Below are 23,371 nucleotides of genomic sequence, written 5' to 3' on the forward strand. Positions count from 1 at the left end.
CAGCTCCCTCTCGCGATTGGAACCTCCCCGTCTCCACAAAAGAAAAACGAGCCTTAATTTCTAGGTAATCTTTTCATATCTATACATACAAACAGTATAGATTATGTTTCAAGTCGTTGTAGTCTGGAATGAGAGTTTCTAGGTTCTTGATATCCTCTTCAGGGAATTGAAGTAAGTACTCAGTAATTACAAAGTTGTCATGAAAGTTTACACAAAAGCAAAGTAAAGGGTCTATGCAGTCAAGACAACAGGCCACATGGATGGAGATACTCAAGGATCTTTGTAACCAATTATTGCTGCTAAGGGGTGGTGTAAGAATGCTTTGCCTTACTTTGTTTTAACTATATTAAGTTATATAGCTTTATCCTCTAATTCACATGCTCCCTCTCACAATGCATCTGATTTTAATAATAGCCACATCCAATTATGCATAATTGTAACATGAAAAATAAGGGTTTCTCTCCACAGGTCCACTTAGAGGACATAGTTTGTCTTATTGCCCATGCTCCCAAAACCATTCTGTGCCAGATCATCACTCATATCTTTAAACCCACATATAACCAGAGTTCAAATCAGTACTATCAAAGATCAGTGGTTATTAAGGAAGGGAAACATATTCCATTGTTCAGAGTGTAGTGTGCATGCAACTTGATGTCAGTGGGAGTCCTAGTGTGCTAACAGATTTCTGGGTACACTGTTTGTAGAAAGGGTATATGCATAGCCCAAACCAAGTGGAGTTCCAGGTTTCTAAACTACTTACTATGACTGCATGCATTAGTTAGTCTTCTGTTTTAAATGGATCTTTAAATCTCTTTTAGTATGGCTTCCCCTCCTATTTCATTCTTTTTTTCTCTTTTGTTCTTATTTCTCCTTCTTGGTAATTTAGTAGGTGAGGAAAATAAACCACCTGTCCTGTGAACATTTTCCAGTCTGTCTTTTGGGACTCATATCTCCATGGTAAGGCTAAACATGTTCCTCTCTCTCCATGATTTCCCTGTAACTTGGGAGTTGCAAAGCCTCCATCAATCTTTGATGAACATCCTTTACAGAAGCTATAATACACCAAGAAGCATACTGCTGAGATCCCACTGTTTTTTTTTTTTTTTGGGGGGGGGGGGAGTTGTTGTTGCTGCTGCTATTTAGTTTTCTTTTTTGACAACTGGCATTGGTGTATCGTGTCTGTACCCTTTAATCAAGAAATATGAAATGACAACATTCCAATTCCATTATCAGACCTCATTTCTTTCTGGAATCACCATGAAAAGAATGTATACTGCAACTGCTATTGCTCACCTGCTGGCCCATTTTGTGTAGATAATTTGGGAAAATGCTTCTCTTGGCAGGTTTACCACAAAGGTCTCTTCCCCATCCTTATGGGATCAGATTTAAATAATTCTTACACTTTGTATCCATGCCATTTGTCATCAGCCCTAAACTTAGATTCTGGTTGCATTTTCAAATGTGTTTTGTAAACATTTAAATAGGTGTGACCTAGTAGAGTGTTCAGGCTCCTCTGGATATATTTTTTTCTGTTAGATTTCTAATCAACTATTTCTCTAGAAATGCCTGCCTTGTTTTGTTGGAAATAACCTTCAGCATCATGCTAAGAGAGCTAGGGATCTGGAGACACATGCATCAGTGTGCCATTGTTTCTAAGCTGCTTCCGGAGACAGGACTTTGAGATGTCGTTCATTATTTCCTTTACTTTGAAGATGAAATATAAAGGTGCCTCATGGTGATGTTTATCACTTACATGTGGAACCACAGAGGTTCACTTGTACTCAATTCTAATATCTTTATCTCACTTTTTCCATGATATAAATCAAGTTACCAGGGAGAATGAGTGATTATAGCCATAGCATATATGACGTTTAGAATCTTTATTCCATTCACAGGGGAAACTCTCATGACAGTAATAGCTCTGTGATCACCATTATAGATATTTCAAGTTTTGAGCATAATTTGCACATGCTGTGTTTATTCTTCGGCATTGGTATTGTATACCAGTGTCTTTAGAGCACTCAGTCATTACAAATGTTCCACATATAAGATTGGTTCATTTCGTATCTGTACATTAATGGTTTCTATCCTCTTGGACACATGAAGTTTAGTCTCCAATAGATCCTGAAGAACATACTCATGGCAGCAATTTAGCCTGAGTACTTGTATATTACTAACAGTTCATCTTCAGTCTTTGTAATTGAAAGTCAGCCTTGCTGTGTAATATATCCTCAGATCCTTTTGAATGTGAATCTTTATTATATGTCTATGCTTTTCTAACATAAAGTTTCCCTTCCACAATACAGAATGTGATTTTGTTTCTTCTATAAGCCATCTGGCACTCTCTCCTAGATATTTAAAGGTTTGTTTTTTCTTCTCCCTCCTGTTCATAGCTAAATAATTATACGAGAATATGTTTCCATATTGACAACTCTGATGTGCTCTTTTGAATGGGCAGTTTCAAATCTTTTGTTTTGATCATTACATTTCCTTAAAGGTTTTTTTTTCCTCCATCATTAGAGCCTGTGCTTCTGCCTTGGGTTCTTATGAAGTCTTATTATACGTGTGATGTCTGGTTTGCCTCATTTCTCTGTTCACCAGCTTCTCTCACATTCTCCCAGTGTCTTTTCAGTGCTTAATTTCAGCTTTTTTTTTTCATGTCTATGAAGACATGATTTGTTACGCTTCTTAATCTCGTGTTTCTTTCTCATTTCCGAAAATGACTTTTCCTTTTATTTTGAATTGTTCACTGAAGCCAGTTACTCGGTCTCTGAGTTCCTATAATTCTTATTCATGTTTACATCTTTTTGTTCCTTTGTCATTTCCTAGCTAGCTTGGCTCCTTTTGAAAGTATACTTCCCGTCTGTTTTCCCATGTGTCGCCTGCTTCACCATCTTACCTGTAGGATGTTATTCCATTCATCATTCTCATGTGGAATTTGAGTTTGGTTTCTTTCTGTGTTTCTTGCTCTGGAAAATTACTTGTGTGAACTTTTGGAAGGGACTCTCCAAAACTAAACCTGCTACCCTGAGATTTCCTAGTTTCCCTATCCCCTCCAGCTGCTCCAGACAGACCCTCCTGATCTTTTGAAGAGACTCTTCCTAGTTGTCTCAGTTTGATTATCTAACAACCTATTTATCTTCAGTGGTGTGGTGAAAGGCTATAGAGCATTTTGGAAGGATAAGAGCTCTGAAGTATCAATACAAAGAGTTAAAGAAGCAGGAAGCAGGGACTAACAGGGAGCTCACTGGCCTCTTTGTCTTCCTATCCCTTTGAGTAGACCCTATATGTCTCAGTTTAGTTGTCTGTTTGTGGCCATTGCTTACCCTATGTCCAGTTTTTCTGTTCTGCTTTCTCTTGCCTAGTTCTCACATATCACAGGTACCCTGTAAGATCCCACCACTGCCCCTTACTGGTTCACTCTCTAGGAGTGTGGGGATGAGTCTGTATGCTCTGTCAATTTTGACTTCCCTGTCCAGCTGTCTTTGATGTGCAAAACCCTTTTTATTTAAGTTACTAGCTCTTTGGAATCCCATGAAAGGCACAAGAAGAAATACTTTAGGCCCAGATTTTTCTTAACCTTTGAAGTGGGGTTTAATTTCCTTTTAAAAATCCTTACAAAGCATTACAATATTCTCTCATGCACTCTTTGCTACATTTGTCCAAATAAGAAAGATGAAGTTCAGGAGCATGCATCCACTGACCTTGTGAGAACCAGAAAACTGAGGGAGCTGCCAGCCCTCTGTCAGCTATCAGATAAACTTAAACCCAATGACTACACTGACTCTCCATATCTGATGTGAGCTGGCAAGACCAGGCTTTGAAGTCATGCTCATCTTCAAGCAAGAAATCAGCAGAGTAATCTAAATTCACAAACACCTGGTCTGATAATAGATGTTGCCAAACTGTAATCTTTAATAGTTCAGAGATATGAACAGAACCCTTCTATTTGAATTTATATTGAATGGCTTAAATTATGTAATCTATTCTATGGGTTCATTAAATGCATTTATTGATATGTTTTGTTAAGTTAATGATGGCTTCCATCAAGATTGTTTGAGACCTATAAGAGTAAGACTAATGAGAATATTCTTGTTGGATATACAGAACATTGGGGAAAACCCATATTAAGCAAAATGACTACTATCCAAGGTCTATTGTTTGTATACTAATGGAAGTTTACAAAACTCACCCTGGTTGCCCAAGATAAACAACCTTTCTACAGAATAGACACTTATTTCCATCTGCCACATAGTACCAAAATATTAAGACATGGGTCTTCCAGATATCCCATGAAAAAATACATATACACATGCTCAGAATATACTCAGTACACATTCAGTTGCAGGAATGCTCTTTAAATAATGAATATAAAAAAGTGGGAAGAAGTTGTCAGTTAGGATATTTATTTTACTTTTACATGAAGAAAAGAATTAAGGCCAGGTAAGAAGGCTTGCTGCTGGGTGAACAAAAATTATGGAGAAACAAGGTGTCAAGGAAAGCTTGAACTTTGGGAAATTCTGGTTTAGGAAATTCTAGAAAGCCAATTCTTGTGAAGAGTTCATGATCTAGAGAGAATATGGTTTTTCTGGTTACAGGCTACCTAGAAAATAGCCTTTAGCTGTGTATCTTAATCTTTTCTATTTATTTATTTATTCATTCATTTATTTAATGTATGTGAATATACTGTTGCTGTCTTCAGAATCACCAAAAGAGAGCATCCAATCCCATTACAGATGCTTGTGGTGTCTTAATCCTTTCAAGAAAATTAGTCCTACATTGACCCTGAGTTTGCTGTCTGTACATCATTTTTGCATATTTAATAAATGGATCCTATATGTTTATATAAGTGATATGAATATTGTCTGAAGGAGATTTTTGTTTGAAGAGTTTTGGACCAATTAAGAAACCATTAAGACCTAGAACAACCATTCTCAACCTTTGGGTCTCTACACTTTGGGAGTCAAACAACCCTTTCACAGGGGTATCATAAGACCATCTCCATAACATGCTTCATTACATTATAATTCATAACAGTAGCAAAATTACAGTTATGAGGGAGTAACAAAAATAATTTTATGGTCAGGGGGTTACCACAGCTTGGAGAGCTGTATTAAGGGATTAAAACCACTGGACTAGAGATTTCTTCAACTACTACTACAACAACTTCTACTTTTCTTCTTCTTCTTCTTCTTCTTCTTCTTCTTCTTCTTCTTCTTCTTCTTCTTCTTCTTCTTCTTCTTCTTCCTCTTCCTCTTCCTCTTCCTCTTCCTCTTCGTCTTCTTCTCTTGCCGCCATATTAGGGTGAAATCACTGTTTTGAGAATGCCTTGCAATACATACCAGAGAAAAAGAAGTGATTAAAAATATGACCACTGAGTTTTGACAAAGAGCCAGTAGAAAAAGATAAGAGGAAATAATCTCATACTTATTCATATCAAGATAATTTTCATAAAAGGAGTTTCATAAGAGTATTTTCTTTTATTAGAGGACTCTAAGAAGAATTTGAATTATTTATATAAATTCCAATCACCCATGAGGTCCTCTTCAATTGTGTCTATAGATAAGGAATTGACAAGGGAATTAGATGAAATGTTTGATTTCAATATATCTAGATTATCTGAACAGAAAATTAAACCAAAGAGGATAGTTTATAGCCAGCCATGTTAAACAAATGTACATACTATGAGATTTGATGGATGAAATCCTAAAAATCTCATCAAATCATACATTATCACTATCCACTTGCCTCCTATGAGTTTAGATGAAGCAAAATATACCATGTGTTATTGTACTACTATAGGTTTTTAGATTTCAAGATGTTTCAGACTTTGTGTTTTGACAGTAAAGATACCAACCAACTCTTAAAGTCTATGCAAATATTCTAAAGTCTGAAAAATGTTCAAATCAGATTACTGCTGACCTGAAGTGAAGCTCTGTAGATTCATTTGATTTGTGTTTCTGTTTTATCTTCCCTTTTATCTGGTGGCTTAAACTAAGCAGATGTGTGGGTCCTGGTATATAGTCACTTATTTCAAACAGATTACTTTATGAGAAACAAATGCAGCAGAGCCCTAATCTAGAAAGTCTACCAGGATTCTATTGTTTTCCTTTATTTACCAATCAGTTTTTATTCCTCCTCGATGAGTGCATGAATTCAAATTACATGGTAAAATAGAAATAAATTATTGGTAACCATTAGCATGGGATTTGTGTGAATATAATTGATTGTTTCTTCTTGATCATATGGATGCAATGTAATATAATTAAATATAAAATTGTAAATATTAACAGATTATTTGAGTGTGAAATCACATGGATAGCAAAGGTGTTTCAGTTACCTAAACTTTAGAAGAAGATGTGTGAACTTTCCCCCATAGTTCAGTGTAATCCAACACTGTCATTTTGAATTAACCAAGATTCAGTATACAAGCTTTAGTTTAGTATGATACCTGAAGAGGCAAAAGGAAGAAGAAGAAATTAAATGACAACTCAGACATAGAAGTGGCTATTTGGTGATCACAATTCAAACCCTTTTATTCTTCGAATCTATAAACCTTCCTGGATTTTTCAGGGTCTGGAATTGCATGTTGTGAATGTATTTGTGATATTTATTTGAAAATTGCTTTACATAGTTTATTCCAGGTTTTCACTGGGTTGTAAGAGGAGCAGAAGCTGTTGTACCTTGTGCCCTAATGAATTTTTTTAAGAAAAAGAAGAAACAGGGTAATAAAGAAATAATAGCAATATAAAGAAAGATATATTTAGAACTAAATCCATCAGCAGACCCATGAGCATAAGTAAAATTTTCTCAAAATACAAGAGAGGAGTTTAGCATCATTAGAGGTGTTCTTGGGGGGGGGGAGTAAACCTGGATTAAGTTCTCTGGGGAAAGTGAAGAGTAGGGTTTGAACAACATTTGAAAGAAGGCTGTCAGGGCCTGGCAAACACAGAAGTGGATGCTCACAGTCAGCTATTGGATGGAACACGGGGCCCCCAATGGAGGAAGTAGAGAAAATACCCAAAGAGCTAAAGGGCTCTGCAACCCTATAGGTGGAACAACAATATGAACTAACCAGTACCCCCCCCCCCAGCGCTCGTGTCTCTAGCTGCATACATATCAGAAGATGTCCTAGTTGGCCCTCATTGGGCAGAGAGGCCCCGTGGTCTTACAAACTTTATATGCCTCAGTATGGGGTAACGCCAAGGCCAAGAAGTGAGAGTGGGTGGGTAGGTGAGTGGGGGGGGGGGGTCTGGAGGACTTTTGGGATAGCATTTGAAATGTAAATGAAGAAAATAGAAAGAAAGAAAGAAAGAAAGAAAGGAAGGAAGGAAGGAAGGAAGGAAGGAAGGAAGGAAGGAAGGAAGGAAAGGAAGGAAGGAAGGAAGGAAGGAAGGAAGGAAGGAAGGAAGAAAGGAAGGAAGGAAGAAGGCTGTTCCCAAGGAGGAGCTGGAAGCACTTCTGTGGGTAGACCAGTTGTATAAGACGTGGCTAATAGATTTATCTGGCTCCAGCATTATTACATGGCCCAAACTATGGGAGGACATATAGTCCCAGGTGAAGATGATTTTTCAGTAAATCTTTGGATTTGCACTTATACATTTATTTTGAGGGAGTTGGACAAGATTATAGAGATTCATCCCCTTGGGTCAGAGAGCTACCAAATAAAAAGAAGGTTCTACTTTATCCACATTAATTTTATAATGTATTCTTGTGTGTAGCTGTTTATCCTGGGATTTTTTTGAAAATAATTTTCATTTTAATATTCTGTGTCATTATTTCTGTTGAACTAGAGCAACTGAAGTCAATTTTTTGTTTTATTTAAAGATGAAATATACTGGTTGCTAAATGAAATGGAAATAGAAGACAATCCAACCTTGCATCACAAAACCATTCTCTCTTCTAACCACAAGCTGTAACATTTGCAGGTGTGGCCACAGCCTCATTGCTGTAACTACAGTTTCCTCTCTGTAACTGTTCTGTGCCTGCATGTGTACATTTAACGGAATAATTTATCATTCACTGTGTATTCTTGTCTGCCTGCTCTTACCTTTCATAGTCATGTGACCCCCATGCAATGCAGAGAAGAACTCGGCATCTGCTGAGGCCCTCACTGAACTCAAGAACTTGTGGGGAAGACTCGCAGGTGCGGCCCTGCCTCCTCAATGAAAACTGTTTCCAGTTCCAGTACAATCTGACAGGTAGAGTTGAACCCCACTATGACTCTTTCCCCTGAACATTGACTAACCTTGTGTGAATCCTCTCCTGGCACTGGGGAGGGAGAGGACAATGTATGTGTAGGACATGAAACACTGAGGACTTAGCTCCAGTTGACTTCATGAAAACAAACATCCATTCATGGCTTGTAGATACATCAAGGCCATGATCTCTGAAGAAGAGCATGGCTTTAAAAGATACTGCAGTAAAGTTTGCTTAGTCTCATGCCTTTCATTATTTCAGTATATTACTCAAATCTACCATATAGTTTCCCCCCATAGGTATTTTTTTAAATGGGAGTCCTGACCAATCATGGATATTAGAGAGGTAGAGAAGCAGTAAGAATCACATTAGATGAATTATTTAGTCACTATGTTTGTCTGAGCATGCAGAGCAGTGCCCAAACCAAGAAAGTTGCTACTACACTTACCTGCTCCCTATCATCTCCCCACAAGGAGATATGCAAAAATGCCATCAAACACAGGACCACAGTAAGTCTAAGCCTGGAGCCAATATTGAGGAACACACCACAATATGCCTACACAAGCAAAATGCTTTGCCAAAATCTTTCCTGTTTCATGAGCATTAGAACAGCTGAGATCACTCATGGTACAAGTGCCTAGATCTTTCATGGATGAATGGCAGCATGGTAGTCATGCTTTTCCTTTGAATCTTTGCTTTCTATAGCAATTCTTAAGAAATACAACAAAAAATGTGTCATATCAAAAAGCATATAATTTTTTTAAAATTATTTATTTAATTTATGTATTGGAGTACACTGTACCTGTCTTCAGACATACCAGAAGAGGGCATCAGATTCCATTATAGATGGTTATGAGCCACCATGCGGTTGCTGGGAATTGAACTCAGGACCTCTGGAAGAGCAGTCAGTGCTCTTAACCAGTGAGCTATCTCTCCAGCCCCAAATTTTCTTTAACCATATATTAATCTGTTATAGATATAGAAATATTTTTAAAGATGTTTTTATTGACATGGTCAAGGATCGTTCACACCCACACCTATGAGGAAAGTTTTCATTCTTTGTTGTTTTAAGTCAAATTAATTATGGGGGCAGAGTTAATTAGTTTACAGGGCCATGGTCAGTTTAAAATACAATAAGGCAATCCTATAAAACATAGTACATAGATGTCTCCTGACAAGCTCCCTAGAGTGTCTCACAAAGACTTTAATCCCATTTCTGAGCTTTCCACTGTCTTGATCCAGTCACCATTAAAAGATTCCACTCCCTACTTCTATCATCTCAGAAGTTAAGATTTGGGGATACAGGACTGGGGCATAAACATAAAATTGGTATCATGGATTAATTGTCTTCTCTTTCATTTGTGTATAACGAATAGTTTTCTTAAGCTGGTCTTTCTTTATTCTTCTGGTTAGTGTCTCTCCTATCCTACCAAATTGTCAGTATAACTATTTTGGTTTGGTTTGCATCTTGGTTTTTTTGTTTGTTTGTTTGTTTGTTTTCCTCTAGAAAACACACACTAAATTAATGCAGTCTATGTATTTCAGTTTTGTTTACATGTTTATCTCTAACATAGTAATTATATGAGGCATTTCAAAGAGACTCAGAAAGTTGTAAAATTGTCTGTGGACTTCTCCCTTCCACTTATACTGATTATCGGAGCATGAGTGTGGTTGACTCACAAGCCTAGACCTTTGAAACTCAGTGTCTATGGTCCTCTTTTTTTTTCTGTCTTCTTTTTTTAAGGCATTTTTTATTAGATATTTTCTTCATTTACATTTCAAATGCTTTCCCCAAAGCCCTCTAACCCCCCCCCCCCTGCTCTCCAACCCACCCACTCCCGAAGATCACATGACCCTGTCTTCTTTTTTTTATTGGATAGTTTCTTTATTTACATTTTAAATGTTATCTCCTTTTCTGGTTTCCCTCCCAGAAACACCCTATCACACCCTCCCTCCCCCTGCTTCTATGAGGGTGTTCCTCCACCCACCCACTCCCACCTCCCTACCCTCGATTCCCCTACACTGGGACATCTATCGAGCCTTCATAGGACCAAGGACCTCTCCTCCCATTGATGCATTACAAGGGCATCCTCTGCTACATATGCAATTGGAGCCATGTGTACTCCTTTGTTGATGGCTTAGTCCCTGGGAGTTCTGGGGGTGGGGGATCTGGTTTGTTGATATTGTTGTTCCTCCTATGGAGTTGCAAACCCCTTCAACTCCTTTAGTCCTTTCTCTAACTCCTCTATTGGGGACTCTGCTTTCAGTCTAATAGTTGGCTGCGAACATCCACCTCTATGTTTGTAAGACTCTGGCAGGGCCTCTCAGGAGACAGCCATATCAGGTGCCTTTCAGCATGCACTTCTTGGCATCCACAATAGTGTCTGAGTTTGGTAACTGTATATGGGATGAATCCCCAGGTGGGACAGTCTCTGGGTGGCCTTCAGACTGAAGAAATTCAGTCTCTGCTCAACACTTTATCTCCTTATTTGCTCCTGTTAGTATTTTGTTCTAAGAATGACCAAAGCACCCACACTTTGGTCTTCCTTCTTATTTGACTTCATGTGGTCTGTGAATTGTATCCTGGTCATTTGGAGCTTTGGGGCTAATATCCACTTATCAGTGAGTGCATACCATGTGTATTCTTTTGTAATTGGGTTACCTCACTCAGGATGATATTTTCTAGTTCTATCCATATGCATAAGAATTTCATGAATTCATCATTTTTAATAGCTGAGTAGTACTCCATTGTGTAAATATACCACATTTTCTGTATCCATTCCTCTGTTGAAGGACATCTGAGTTCTTTCCAGCTCATGTCTATTATAAATAAGGCTGCTATGAACATAGTGGAGTATGTGTCCTTATTACATGTTGGAGCATCTTCTGGGTATATGCCCAAGAGTGGTATTGCTGGGTCCTCAGGTAGTACTATGTCCAATTTTCTGAGGAACCACCAACTGATTTCCAGACTGGTTGTACCAGCTTGCAATCCCAGCAGTAATAGAGGAGTGTTCCTCTTTCTACACATCCTCACAGCATCTGCTGTCACCTGAGTTTTTGATTTTAGCCATTCTGACTGGTATAAGGTGTCCTCTTCTTATAGAGTGGAGCACATGCCAGCTGAGTGAAAATGTTTCCTGTGGCCAGGGTGTGAGGACCCGCCTGCTGAGCTGTGTGCGCAGTGATGGCAAGTCTGTCAGCATGGACCACTGCGAGCAGGTAACTCCCGTGGGATTGTGGGAGGGGATCTCTTAACCTTAGTCCTCAAGCTTCACACCACCTAGCAGGCATTACAAACACTGACAGAAGATATGCTGCAGTTGTATGTCACTGGCTTAGACTTACTCAAAAGAGTAAGAAATGAACTCATTCCTTGAAAAAACTTGTTATAATATACCTGGTTTTCAGCAAACTGTTGTTTTAGATGCCTTTACTACTGTGGTGGTGTGACTTCTTATATTGACAGGTGACTCATTTGCTTGTGTGATATAAACATGTCTTCTTCACACAAGATAAATGCTGACCCTGGATTTAGAAAACACTGACAATTTCCTTAACAAATAATTGCCAGATGATAAACTGTACAACTGTCGGTTTTTTCCACTCTCAATCAATGCAAAAGATCTCCATGCAAATTTTCAAATTAGGAGGTTCTGACTTTTTCTAATTTTATGGACTTTGGAGAAAAGCTACAGTCAGACCCATTCCAGAGAGGCTGACATTCCCTTCTCAGATGTAAATTCAGCATACAGGGACAGCTCAATAGAAATGAGCATATTATCATATTGCATGCATCACTGGAACAACTTGCAGAATTCAAGATAAGATGCCAGTAATCACAGGCATCTACAGAAATGTCTGTAACATGTTGACAGGCTAACAAAGGTCTGTCTCAGTTGTTGTAACAGAGGATTCAGCAGAAATTAGAACAAAGACTTCCTCACTGTGCCTAAAACAACCCTAAATATCAGTATTGTCACAATCCCTAGCCAGCAGTGCTGCTGTCATCTCTGACGCTGACTAAACTAGTCTGTCCAAGACTGGGAGCCCCAATCCATAGCATTCTCACAATGGTTCACATTCTATAGACAACTGTTGGCCAACTGCCATTGCTGTATTTGAAGACTTTATTTCCTTTAGTCTGTCTCTAATACACTGACTGCCTCAGGAAAGAAGTCAACCATCTACTACTTTTCCAGATAAACAATGGTCACACTCAGACCTGTCCCCACCAAGTTAACATTCCTTCACAGTGCACAAATGAGAATGGTGTTTTAGCTGACAGGAGCACACTGTTGGATTGTAGCGGTTCAGGTGAGCTGCTGATTGTGTTTTTGTCCCTGTTTTGTTTATAAACCCTTTAGCTATTAGTTTTGAGCTGCCTATGTGTGCAAAAAAAAATTCTTTTGATGGAACAAGAGATGTAAATTATTCTTACAAAAAATCAGTTTCCTTGTTTTTTAAATGGCATGTGTCAAACATATATTTAGTGACTATTCATTTAAAGAAGTCCTAAATTATTAATCAAGGTAGCATATCTGTATCACATCGATAGTCACAGATCCCTATATGTTGCTTTCTGTGTTAGTCGCTTAGAAAGCCATCATGCTGCGATAACTAATTTTAGCTTTGAGTAGATGTACTCATATTATTTTACATGTGTTAGATGTCAAAGCTTTCCTAATTAAACATACAATTTACTTGAGTCACACAACACAGACCTCAGTATTCACTCTCTAATTCTTGGGTAATTTGTTTCTTCACTGAAATATCTTCTACCTTGGTCATAATACAATATACAAATTATATCTAAACACTGATTTCAGAGAAGTAAGTAAACTGTCTCATTAATTTGTTGACTGATTAGAACCATAATTACATTGCCTACTTGGTCATTTGGGATCTCAGAAGTATCATTTATTTTATCCTTGTTCCTATTGTGAGTACTACTAACCTTGCTGATAATTTTGATCTCTCTGTATACTGTCAGCCCATGTCAAGATGTCTGGATGGAATGATGACATACCTTCCTACTTTGTTGTTGACTGAACAACATAGGAGATCTCTGTGTTATATGACTTCATACTTTCCCAGCACCTGAGTGTTGGGTCTTTGTTAGAGTTCAGAGCTTATAGTAAGAAATTTTGACTAACCAAATGTCACCAGTGAAATAACAATAGTTGCTTTGGTAGCCACCAATTTATAAGACAATGGATGTTTCTTCTCTCACCACAGCATGGAAAGGTTATTTATTACAGAATAAGGAGCACTCTCACCGATAAATGAGTAGCAATCTGGTTAGAACTGAAGGTATATCTCATTGCATTTGCAGCGTAATCTGGAAAAACCCCAGAGGATGAGTATTCCCTGTCTGGTGGAATGTGTGGTCAACTGTCAGCTCTCAGGATGGACAACATGGACAGAGTGTTCACAAACCTGTGGCCAAGGAGGTATTCAGCTTCCCTACTCCTAAAAGTAGCCTGGCAACTGGAAAAAACCATAGTGAACAGATGAAGCTAACACAGGGCTGATCCAGAGGAAAGCAGACCTCTAAGCATGCTGAGGGATCAGCAAGGGTGGAAAAAAACAGTGGGAGGTCACAGAAGCGCTGGCTAACCTGTGGGTCAGTATCCCATCAGAAGATCCTAAACTCTACCAGTAAAAAACATGTGGTCATGGTGATTTTAGACTATGTATTATGTTAGTAGAACTGGACACAGTGGCTAGAGACTTGTTTCTCCCCGTGTATAAACAAGGCTTGTTTCTGTTTCACAGAGTTAATCAATCACATAGGCAAAGAGAGACCCTGGAATGACAACACCATTTCCCTGGATGGTAACATCCTTGTGATGTTCTTGTGAGTTATGTTGGAAGTGGCGTGCCTCTCTCTTCCTTATGTATTCTATGAGAGAAGGTTTAGTCATTGTTGCCAACTCAGGGCAAGAAGGTTATGGCAAGAAATAGTGTTTCTTGGGGCCAGCTGCTTCCCATATCCTAGGCAATGAACATAGGATAGTTAGAGTCTTGAAAGGTTGCAGTTTATCAGCTAGTGAATATCAGAAACTTAGAATAAAAACCTAGGACAAAATCTTGGCATCATGGCTAGTCAACAATTAGAGGAGGAATCAGGGATCAGGTAACTGAAGAAGACATTAAGATCTGAATCTCACAACTCACCAATCCTCGGAAGTTGTTTTCTAGAAGTGCATTATGCTTCTTTCTAGGCTGTACAAATGGGAAGAGTTGGGTTATCCACTCTTAGTGTTGGTTCGGTGGAGTCTGGGCAGAAGTCAGCCTTCAATAGGAGCTCTACTGAGAACTCAGCTGTAAGATCCTAGAGAGGATAGAGTTGAAAATGGAAGCCATGATGTTCTCTGGGAAAATATAGCTAAGGACAATGGCTGTTTTACAAAGAGCATCACTCACAATGAAAGAATGCGAATCTCACATTCCAGTAATAGTAGTAATAATAGCTAACATACTGTAATCATCTGCACAAATATAAACAAAAGCCCCAGGAAAACAAATGTTATGTCTTAGGACCAGGAGCTACTGATTGTTCTATACAATTTCTAAACCATGCCTTAGAGGCAGCTTCCAGGAAAGACCATTTAAAAGTCAGATCATTCCAGGTTCAAACTGCAGCTATTCAGGTGTTTAATTTTGCTTGAGTCAGCAGTTTTGCTCTATCAGACATGTTTTGCTGAAGTTTGCCATGTGCCTAATATAACTGGGTCATACTGAAACCTCTAGCACAAGGAAGCAAAAATGCATGTCTTCTCTTTATAAACTCAAGCTCAGGTGTTTCTTATAGTGCTGGAATGCTAAACCACCCAGGGGCTTTGTTTATAGCTTGCCAGGAGGTTTAGGAAGTCATACAGTGTCTTAGTTATGGTGTCTATTGCTGTAATGAAGTACCATGATCAAAGCAAGTGGAGGACGAAAGAGTTTATTCAGCTTACACTTCCACACTGTAGTTTATCCCTGAAGGAAGTCAGGACAGGAACTCAAACAGAGCAGAAACCTGGAGGCAGAAGTTGGCGCAGAACCTATGGAGAGATGCTTATTACTGGCTTGCTCCTCGTGGCTTGCTTAGCCTGCTTTCTTATAAAACCCAGGACCTCCATCCCATGGATGGCATGACCCACAATAGGCTGGGATCTCCTCAATCAATCACTAAGAAATGCCCACCAGGCAGTGGTGGTACATGCCTTTAATCCCAGCACTTGGGAGGCAGAGGCAGGTGGATTTCTGAGTTCGAGGCCAGCCTGGTCTAGATTGTGAGTTCCAGGACAGCCAGGGCTACACAGAGAAACCCTGTCTCAGAAAACCAAAAAAAGAAAAAAGAAAAAGAAAAAAAGAAAGAAATGCCCTACCTGCTTGCCACCATCTAATCTTATAGGGACATTTTTTTAATTGAGATTCCTCCCCTCAGATGGCTTTAGCTTGTGTCAGATTGTCATAAAACTCTCCAGCACATACAGTATAGCAGCTGTATTATTGGACCGTTCGTTTCATATTAATTTCTACCTCCTTATTCACCACTAGTAGTACTGCAGATCCCAAGCCCCTAGGATACTTGTTTAAGTTCTCCAATAGATGCAGTCACTTTTATTCCAACTTTTATAACTCACCCTTTTACTTTACTCAATGTTCTTGTAAATTTAATTTTTTTTAAATCCTGAAGATATGTGTGTCTTTGTCTTCGAGCATGAGTGCAATTTCTCAGAGAGGCCAGAAGAGGGCATCAGATCTCCTGCAGTTGAAGTCACAGATTCTTGTAAGCCTCTGGACTTGGCTGCTGGAAACAATCCCAGGTTCTCTGCAAGAGCAATGTGTTCTCTTAACCACTGAACCATCTCTCTAGCTCTAACTCAACATGCTTCAGTATTCAACTAAGCGATATCTTAGTGAAAATGGCATCAAGGGTTTTCCTATTGACTTCTAATTACTCACATGTTCATTTATCCATTAAACAACTGTAAATGTGCTTGGTGTAGGCTGTGTCTTAAGGGGGCCACAGTAGAAAGAGTGACAGTTTCCCTGATTTCATGCATCTTATAGTCTAGCTGGAGGACAACTGACAGTAAACAAACAGGCACTGAACAAGACAGGGCATGCTGATGAAAATTCACACAGAAGATAGTGTCATTTGCATGTTGATACCTACTACCACAGCCATCTCTGTTTGGCCCAGAGGTGACACAACTCAGCCATATGCAGGGCAGTTTCGCCAAAGGTCATATTGAGATGTTCTACTCCTGAGCAGTAAAGGATAACACGCAAAAGCACTTAAAGGACAGCCTTGCTTGAGAGGATGGCCCTTCAGGGAGAGAGCTAGCCCACACTGTCTGTCTCTCTTGCCTCCTCTGCCCTGTCACCTCCCTCTGCATCCGCACATGCTAATCCCAGCACACTTCAGGTCAAATCATACTTGGTTCCTCCTTGGCACATGGCCTTACAAAGAGCATCTCATCATCACCACCCCTGCTGCTTCCTGATGGCCATGTTCATCATCCCCACCTGATGGCCATCACCCTTGTGGAGTGCCTTAGTCTCCTCTGTCCCACTGCAGCACACTTCATGGGTGGCCAGAAGAATTTCAGCTGTTATTTGTCCTTCCCCTAGATCACAAGTAAGCTCAAAGGGGAGAGGCATCAACAGTCTGCATCATGTGCCTGAAGGCAGTCCACCTCTCACCGGATATTTTCCTTTCTTACTACCTAAGTAACAAAGATATTTTATTCTCCACACCCAAGAATGTGTCTAACAGGTGGAGGCAGAAAGTACATTGTGTGTGTGTGTGTGTGTGTGTGTGTGTGTGTGTGTGTGTTCCTGAAAAGCCTCATTGTGTTGCTGAAACAAGTCATTGAGAAGTAGCAGCTCATCATGACATTACAACACCTCGCCATTCTACGTAAAACCCTAAAGCAGCTGCTTAGTGTTAAAATATCACTTTATATGTTCAAGCCGTTTTACTAGTGCAGAGGACTAATCACACTGAAATTGTCCATCAGAAACCCCACAAACAACCCTCCCAAACCTGCATCCCACTGTTGGAGAAGTGTACATAATTCCAGCTTCACCCTAAATTCAGCTTTCCAAACCCCACACAGTAATAAACAATTACAAACTTTCAGAAGAAAAGCTATTTTCTAAACTAAAGCCATTCAAGTAGAGAATCAGTTGGGCATCCATTCAAGCTAATTTTTTCATAAATGAGATAATTTCTTGGGGGTGTTATTTCTTAATCTGCAATAGCTTTATGTTCTAACCTGTTGGGCGTAAAACTACAGTTTAAAAACTGTCCATAGCCCTGACATCTGGAAAACCTGCAAGTAATTAAGATGTGAATGTATTCAGTCATTCCTCTGGCCATGTGAGAAGGTTTTGAAAAGTTACTGCCTACTATCCTGGCATCTCCTGATATCTAACTGTCACGGGAGAAATAAATTATATCATATATTTTACTCATTGGATACAATGAGTATGAGGCCCCCTTCTAAGAACTTAGAATAAACTGCATGGAACAGATAAGATCTTGGGCAAAGTACACGAACTTCAAAACCCAGCACCCCAGGGGAAAGATGAGTGATGTGACCAACACAGGAGTCAGGACTACTAAGTGGTATGGTAAAACTTAAATGGATGGAAAATTACAAGAATCTGTCAGAGAGGGCAACACTGAGGAGTTGGTATAGTTGCTGGAGTTGAATAGCAAAGGTGTGCCTTAAAACTAGTGATGTTCAACATCTAATTCCACAAGCAGTTTTGACAACTGTTTGTGTTACAAAAGGCTTTAGGTTACAACCTACAGACAGAAATATAAAAATGAGTATCATTCCATTTTTATATGCTTGAACCTGGCCTGAATTTGATATATAAATAAGTGAGTAGATTGCACAGTACACAGGGGACTTGTATATGTGACATCTGGCTTCCTAAGTACTTCTCCTCAGAGTGTGTGGAAGGGCTGAGGGTGAGAGTTACATCCTGACCAGCCTCCAACTTCCCCAACACTACAGCTTTCCTACTGCAACCTTGGGGTTCCTTGTCTCCAAACTGTGAAAATTCTGTATTTAAGTCATGCCTTCATCCTCACATGCCCTGGCCTGGAGACAATAAACCGTCAGCACCCATCAAATACAAGCATGCCCGGCACAAACTTATTCTTGGAGCTGGAAAGGTTACATGTTATCATTGGGAAATATCTGCAGACAGGCTCGTCTCTGCTAACCGGTGTGCCAGCATCTGCCTTCTATATGAGCCAGTCTTTTGTCCTGCTGATTGTGGCCAGGGGACAGAGAGGTAAGATGAGATAAAGTGTACACAGGCACATTAAAGAGGGTGAGAGAGTTACCACAGAGTCGGTCTTCTGCACCTGCAGCTCTGGGCTGACTGCTGCATCAAACGCAGAAGTTCACACAATTACCTCTGTTTATGAATTCACCAGGTTGTTGGCCCAGTGAGCCACGGCTTCACTATCAAACTCACAGAATGTCATTGATCTGAGGGAAATTTTGAAATGGGTTCTGACTTTATCTTCCAAGCTCGTGAGCTGTCTCCTTAGCGCACACCTGGAGCTAGTCATATAGTTTTTAATTGTGTTAAAGATTTCAAGGTCAGAACAGTTTGAATCCAATTTCTTTCAGGTTAGAGAGAAACTGATTCTCAGCTTCTCTGAGGGATCTTTTTAGATAGCTCTCCAAGATCAAAGCTAGTAATAGAAGAGCTTAATATTTGGATTAGTCATGTTCTTTGTCTATTCAGTTTTCATCGGCTCAGTGGAATAGAGAGCTCCCTCTATTTAGCATATCATGAATTATTCATAATTATCACTTAACCAATAAGACTCTAAAAATGTTAATTTCAGAATATGTGCTTCTTTTTTTACTATTTTATACTTTTTCATTCAGAGTATGAATTGATATTATTGATATTATTTTTCATGACTAGATAATCCAGCCTGCTTCTTGTATTTCCCAGATGTCAAGTAATTTTTTCTCATCTATTTTAAAACATAATGAAAAAAACTAATTTTGTATGAGTTTGAAAGCATGAGAAATTTTCTTCTTGTTGTTATCATTATCATTTGTTATTATTATTGTTATTAATAATAATAATAGAGTTCAAGATGTCTAGGCAAATCAGTAACCTTTAATTTAGTATCTGAATAAGATTTGACTGGTGTGGATTTCTTGACTAGGTATAAGACTAATAGTTATAACAATTCAGACTCAGTCTATGGGATAGTTGGTTCATACAATAGGAGGTCAGGAAGCTGCCTGAGAGAATGGAAAAGACTGGGCACAAAGGCCCAGGACCTTGGTTTCACAGCCTGCTTTTCCAAAGGCAAATTTCAGAGCCTTGAAATGCTAATTTGTCTTTTGTGAGGCTCACGATATTTTATTCTATAAAATGAGGAAATATCAACATGTTTTTTTTTTCTGATACTCATTGGTCAAGAACACAATTATCAATGCCAGACATGTCTTAGTAACTTTTTCATAGTGGTTGTATGATGTATTCTCCTAATTTGGAACTGGGTAGTAGGTGGTAATAGAGCCAGAAAAGAGACACATACTGTAAGCTGCAGAGGCTGCATCTGAACCTGGTAGCTCCATGGTCCCTGTTGTTTTGCTAATAGCCCTTTACATTTGATATTCTGAAGTTACCTCCTTGAACATGATCTTGGTTTGATGCTATACCACTTTATGAAATTATTATATATATTTCAGAATAAGCAGAGGAACTGTTACCTTGGAAAATGGGCATATGGGTGCTTTAAGAAATAGGAAGAGGGGAGAATATAATCAAAACACATTATATGAAATTATCAAAGAATTGATATTTTTTCTGAAAAAAAAAAAAGAAGAAAGAGAACCCTCTGAATGCACTCTTCTGAATATGCAATGTATCATCTGTCTTCTAGGATGACAACTATTAATATTATAGACAAGAAATTACTGGCCCTGGTGGTCTCTTCAGAAAAGAAAGGACAGAGTAGCTCCTCCAAGATTGCTAAAATCCTTCACTACAACCTTTTCTCTTTGGACCCCTGGAGGGGGTTTTCCTTCCAATACTTACACAGTTTATATGCATTATAAGGCCATGCCAGTTTTCATTTGTATTTCACATAGTTGCTGTGATGGTTGAGAACTGAACAGTGAGTAAGCAGTTAAATCACAGTCTAACACCAAAAGCCCACGAAGTGGAATGTCAGGACTTAATCATCTGCCATTCAAAGACCTCTTCTGATACCACAGTTTGCCTTGACCTCTCAACGGTCTTGTTACTTCCCCCAGTAGCTAGCCTCTCTCTCAGACGGATGATCCTGGCTGAGACCAAAGCCACCTGGACTCCAGAAGCCTCTGCAGTCTTTATCCTTTCTGAGTTGGGTGTTCTCTATGATAAAAGGTGTCTGGGAACTTGAAGCAATTTTCACATGACCCAAGGAATTTCTCTAGAGTTCGAGCCTGTGGGCCGCAGCTTTGAGTGAAGGCTTATTCCCACATCTCACATCTCTAACAAAGCTCAGCGCTTGGCCAAGAGCTGGTTGTAAATCACTGCCAGCACTAAAATGTCTCTGCATTGTCAGACAATAGCCCTGCTCCCAAATTCCTCTCTAGCAATGTCTACATTTGAAATTAATGTCAAAACTGTGGGTGATACTTTTAAAGGACATCTTCAATCATATTGTAGTACGTGACCACCTGCTTGAAGTGGAATGTTTCATATGCAATGAAACTTTGTATTATTCTTGATATTTACTAGGATGAGTACATAAAACCACATAAATAGTTTTCACAGGAGAAGGGCGCACACATGTTACTATAAGTTAGTTTTTGCTAAAGGAAACTATGAAGAGTATGAATTTGGGTGACAAGTTCATAGGAATTCAGAGGACAGGGCTAAATGCAGTATCAATCTTTCTCAAAAGACCTAGCAACTGAATTATAGCACCTAGCACTCGTGACAAGGGCCAGATGAGACTGCACATGTTTTTGGAGTAAAGCAACCCTGTGTTGCAGTACCAATTGTGATTCTTCAAAGATTATGCCATTTCTACAAGCTTCCATTAATCTTAAATACCTTAAATAAGAATAGTAATAGGTGTTTCTGAAATGTAGTCCCAGTTCAAGGTCCCGTTGAAGTGATTTGTTTGGTAGACGGATGGAATGAAGACTGGAGAGTTACTGGAAACAGATCAAGGAAGAGAAAGGAGCTAAAGAAGAACAGACATATGATCCCTGTATCAAAGCACATGGTAGCCATGGCCATCTCTGTCCCTCGATACTGAAGAGTACTTTCCCAGTGATGAGCTTCTCAAGAACAAGCCTTAACCCCAAAGAAGCATGGTGAATGCCAACAAGATGGACATGACCATCTAACTGCTTCTCTCTTATTTATCTTATCATCTGCTAGTGTTTACTACTGAGCAATAGGAAATAAGCAGGTGCTAAAACCAAGGCTACATCTGCAGAGGAGGGAAGGAGAAAGTGGAAGCACTTTACTCAATTATCTACTGTTTTGGTGCCCATCAAGAAAGACCAGTGTTACCCTGAATTTTGTGATCCAGTCCCCTATTACAGGTGATAATTGACCACCTCATTGGAGATTTCAGCTTCTGGATGACCATTCCACACCAATGATTGCAGTGTATGCTTAAATGATTCTGCTCATGTTATAAATAAATAATGTCTAGCTGTGAGGGGAAAGTAAGATATTAGTAAGCACGTTAAAAGGCCAGGTCATTTCATGTTCCATTGCAGCTTCGGTAATATATCTCCATGTCTGCATACTAGGTGCACAGGCATTGATCAGTGGATTCCTGTGGGTTGCTCAGATATTTCCTATAATTAGCTGTTGGAAGACTGTGGACATCTTTGTCAATGCTCTTTTTGTTATTCTCATTTTTTATCTACCATCCCTTTACCTAGACAAACACTATAGCCTGCTTATTTTCTTGAGTCATATCAAAACTGTCTATAGTTATCCAAAACATCTAACTCTGCAACTTTGCTTTAGTCTACAGAAAAAATTTAGTTGAAGCATGCTGCAGGGGACAGCATGATGACTGCTGAGATCCAGTTGAACAAGCAGAGTGGACAATTGCTGGATATTTTCTCTTTGTCTGAGACTTGTTTTTTAAAAAAGAAATCTTCTTTTATGCCTATATTGAGAAACATAAGTCCAAACAAGAGAAGGCAGGAACATGCCCAAGGAAATTCCACCTTCTCATTATGGAAGCTTGGGATACATATGGCAGCACGTTTACTGTCACCGAGAAAACCCAGCCAGAACATAAGGAATGTGGCAGGTTATGAATTTTATAACTCTGGACACTCTATAAGCAACAAGATAAAGGAATCAACAGGTACCATGATTTGTAAATTCATCACAAGCCTGTTTGAAGGCTCATTCTTAGGAATTATGTAAGAGTATTCCTGAAAACATATATACAAATAAGAGTATACAGACTGAGCAAGTTATACATAGGAATATATATGTATATCTATATACTATATATATGTATATATATATATACACACACACACACACACACATATATATATATATACATATATATATATATGAATTGATGAACAGAAGAAGGCTTATATTTGAAAGAGACCAAGGAAGGGTATGGAGAAAGGTTTAAATGGAGGAAAGAGAAGGGGAAAATATATTATAAGATTATATTATAATCTTAAAAGTTCAAAACATAAATACTTTAACTAGTGTTTACTATATTTTAGATACCTCATAGAATGTTCACATACAGTGTGAGATATGCCTAGCTTATTCTTATCATCAAAATGGTCCACACCCAAGTCTTCTTGATATGGGTGTCTATGTCTCTATATGCTGCATAACATTAGGATGCTCACGAGCTTATAAAATCCCTTCTCCTTTCCACAGCCGCCTTCTGTTAGCACACCATTCTACCACTGGTCAGGGAGTGTGTTAATCAATTCCTAGCTGCAGGTGGAATGGGGATCCACAGTAAAGACATTATTGAAAGGGTGGTCTTCACATTCAAGATTCAAAAAAGGCCAAGGCATGAAAAGTGACTGAAAGATCAAAGACTTTATGATCATGCTACAAATACCAGTCATGGAAAATGGATTTTCATAGTGTAATCAGGAACTTATGTAAGAAACCTGCA

General features: G+C 38.9%; 1 protein-coding gene across 3 annotated transcripts in view; it reads left to right on the forward strand.

Moving 5' to 3' along the window:
• Nucleotides 1–23,371, forward strand: part of Thsd7b (thrombospondin, type I, domain containing 7B) — a 946,089-nt gene that overhangs the window by 878,325 nt on the left and 44,393 nt on the right. For all 3 annotated transcript variants that reach the window (XM_011247964.2, NM_172485.3, XM_011247965.1), the window contains 3 exons: nucleotides 8,060–8,201; nucleotides 11,306–11,421; nucleotides 13,535–13,652. In XM_011247964.2, coding sequence (XP_011246266.1) covers nucleotides 8,060–8,201; nucleotides 11,306–11,421; nucleotides 13,535–13,652 — 376 coding nt within the window. The remainder of the gene's footprint in view (nucleotides 1–8,059; nucleotides 8,202–11,305; nucleotides 11,422–13,534; nucleotides 13,653–23,371) is intronic.

Source organism: Mus musculus, chromosome 1 (assembly GCF_000001635.26).
Source record: "Mus musculus strain C57BL/6J chromosome 1, GRCm38.p6 C57BL/6J".
Classification (NCBI taxonomy): Eukaryota; Metazoa; Chordata; class Mammalia; order Rodentia; family Muridae; genus Mus; species Mus musculus.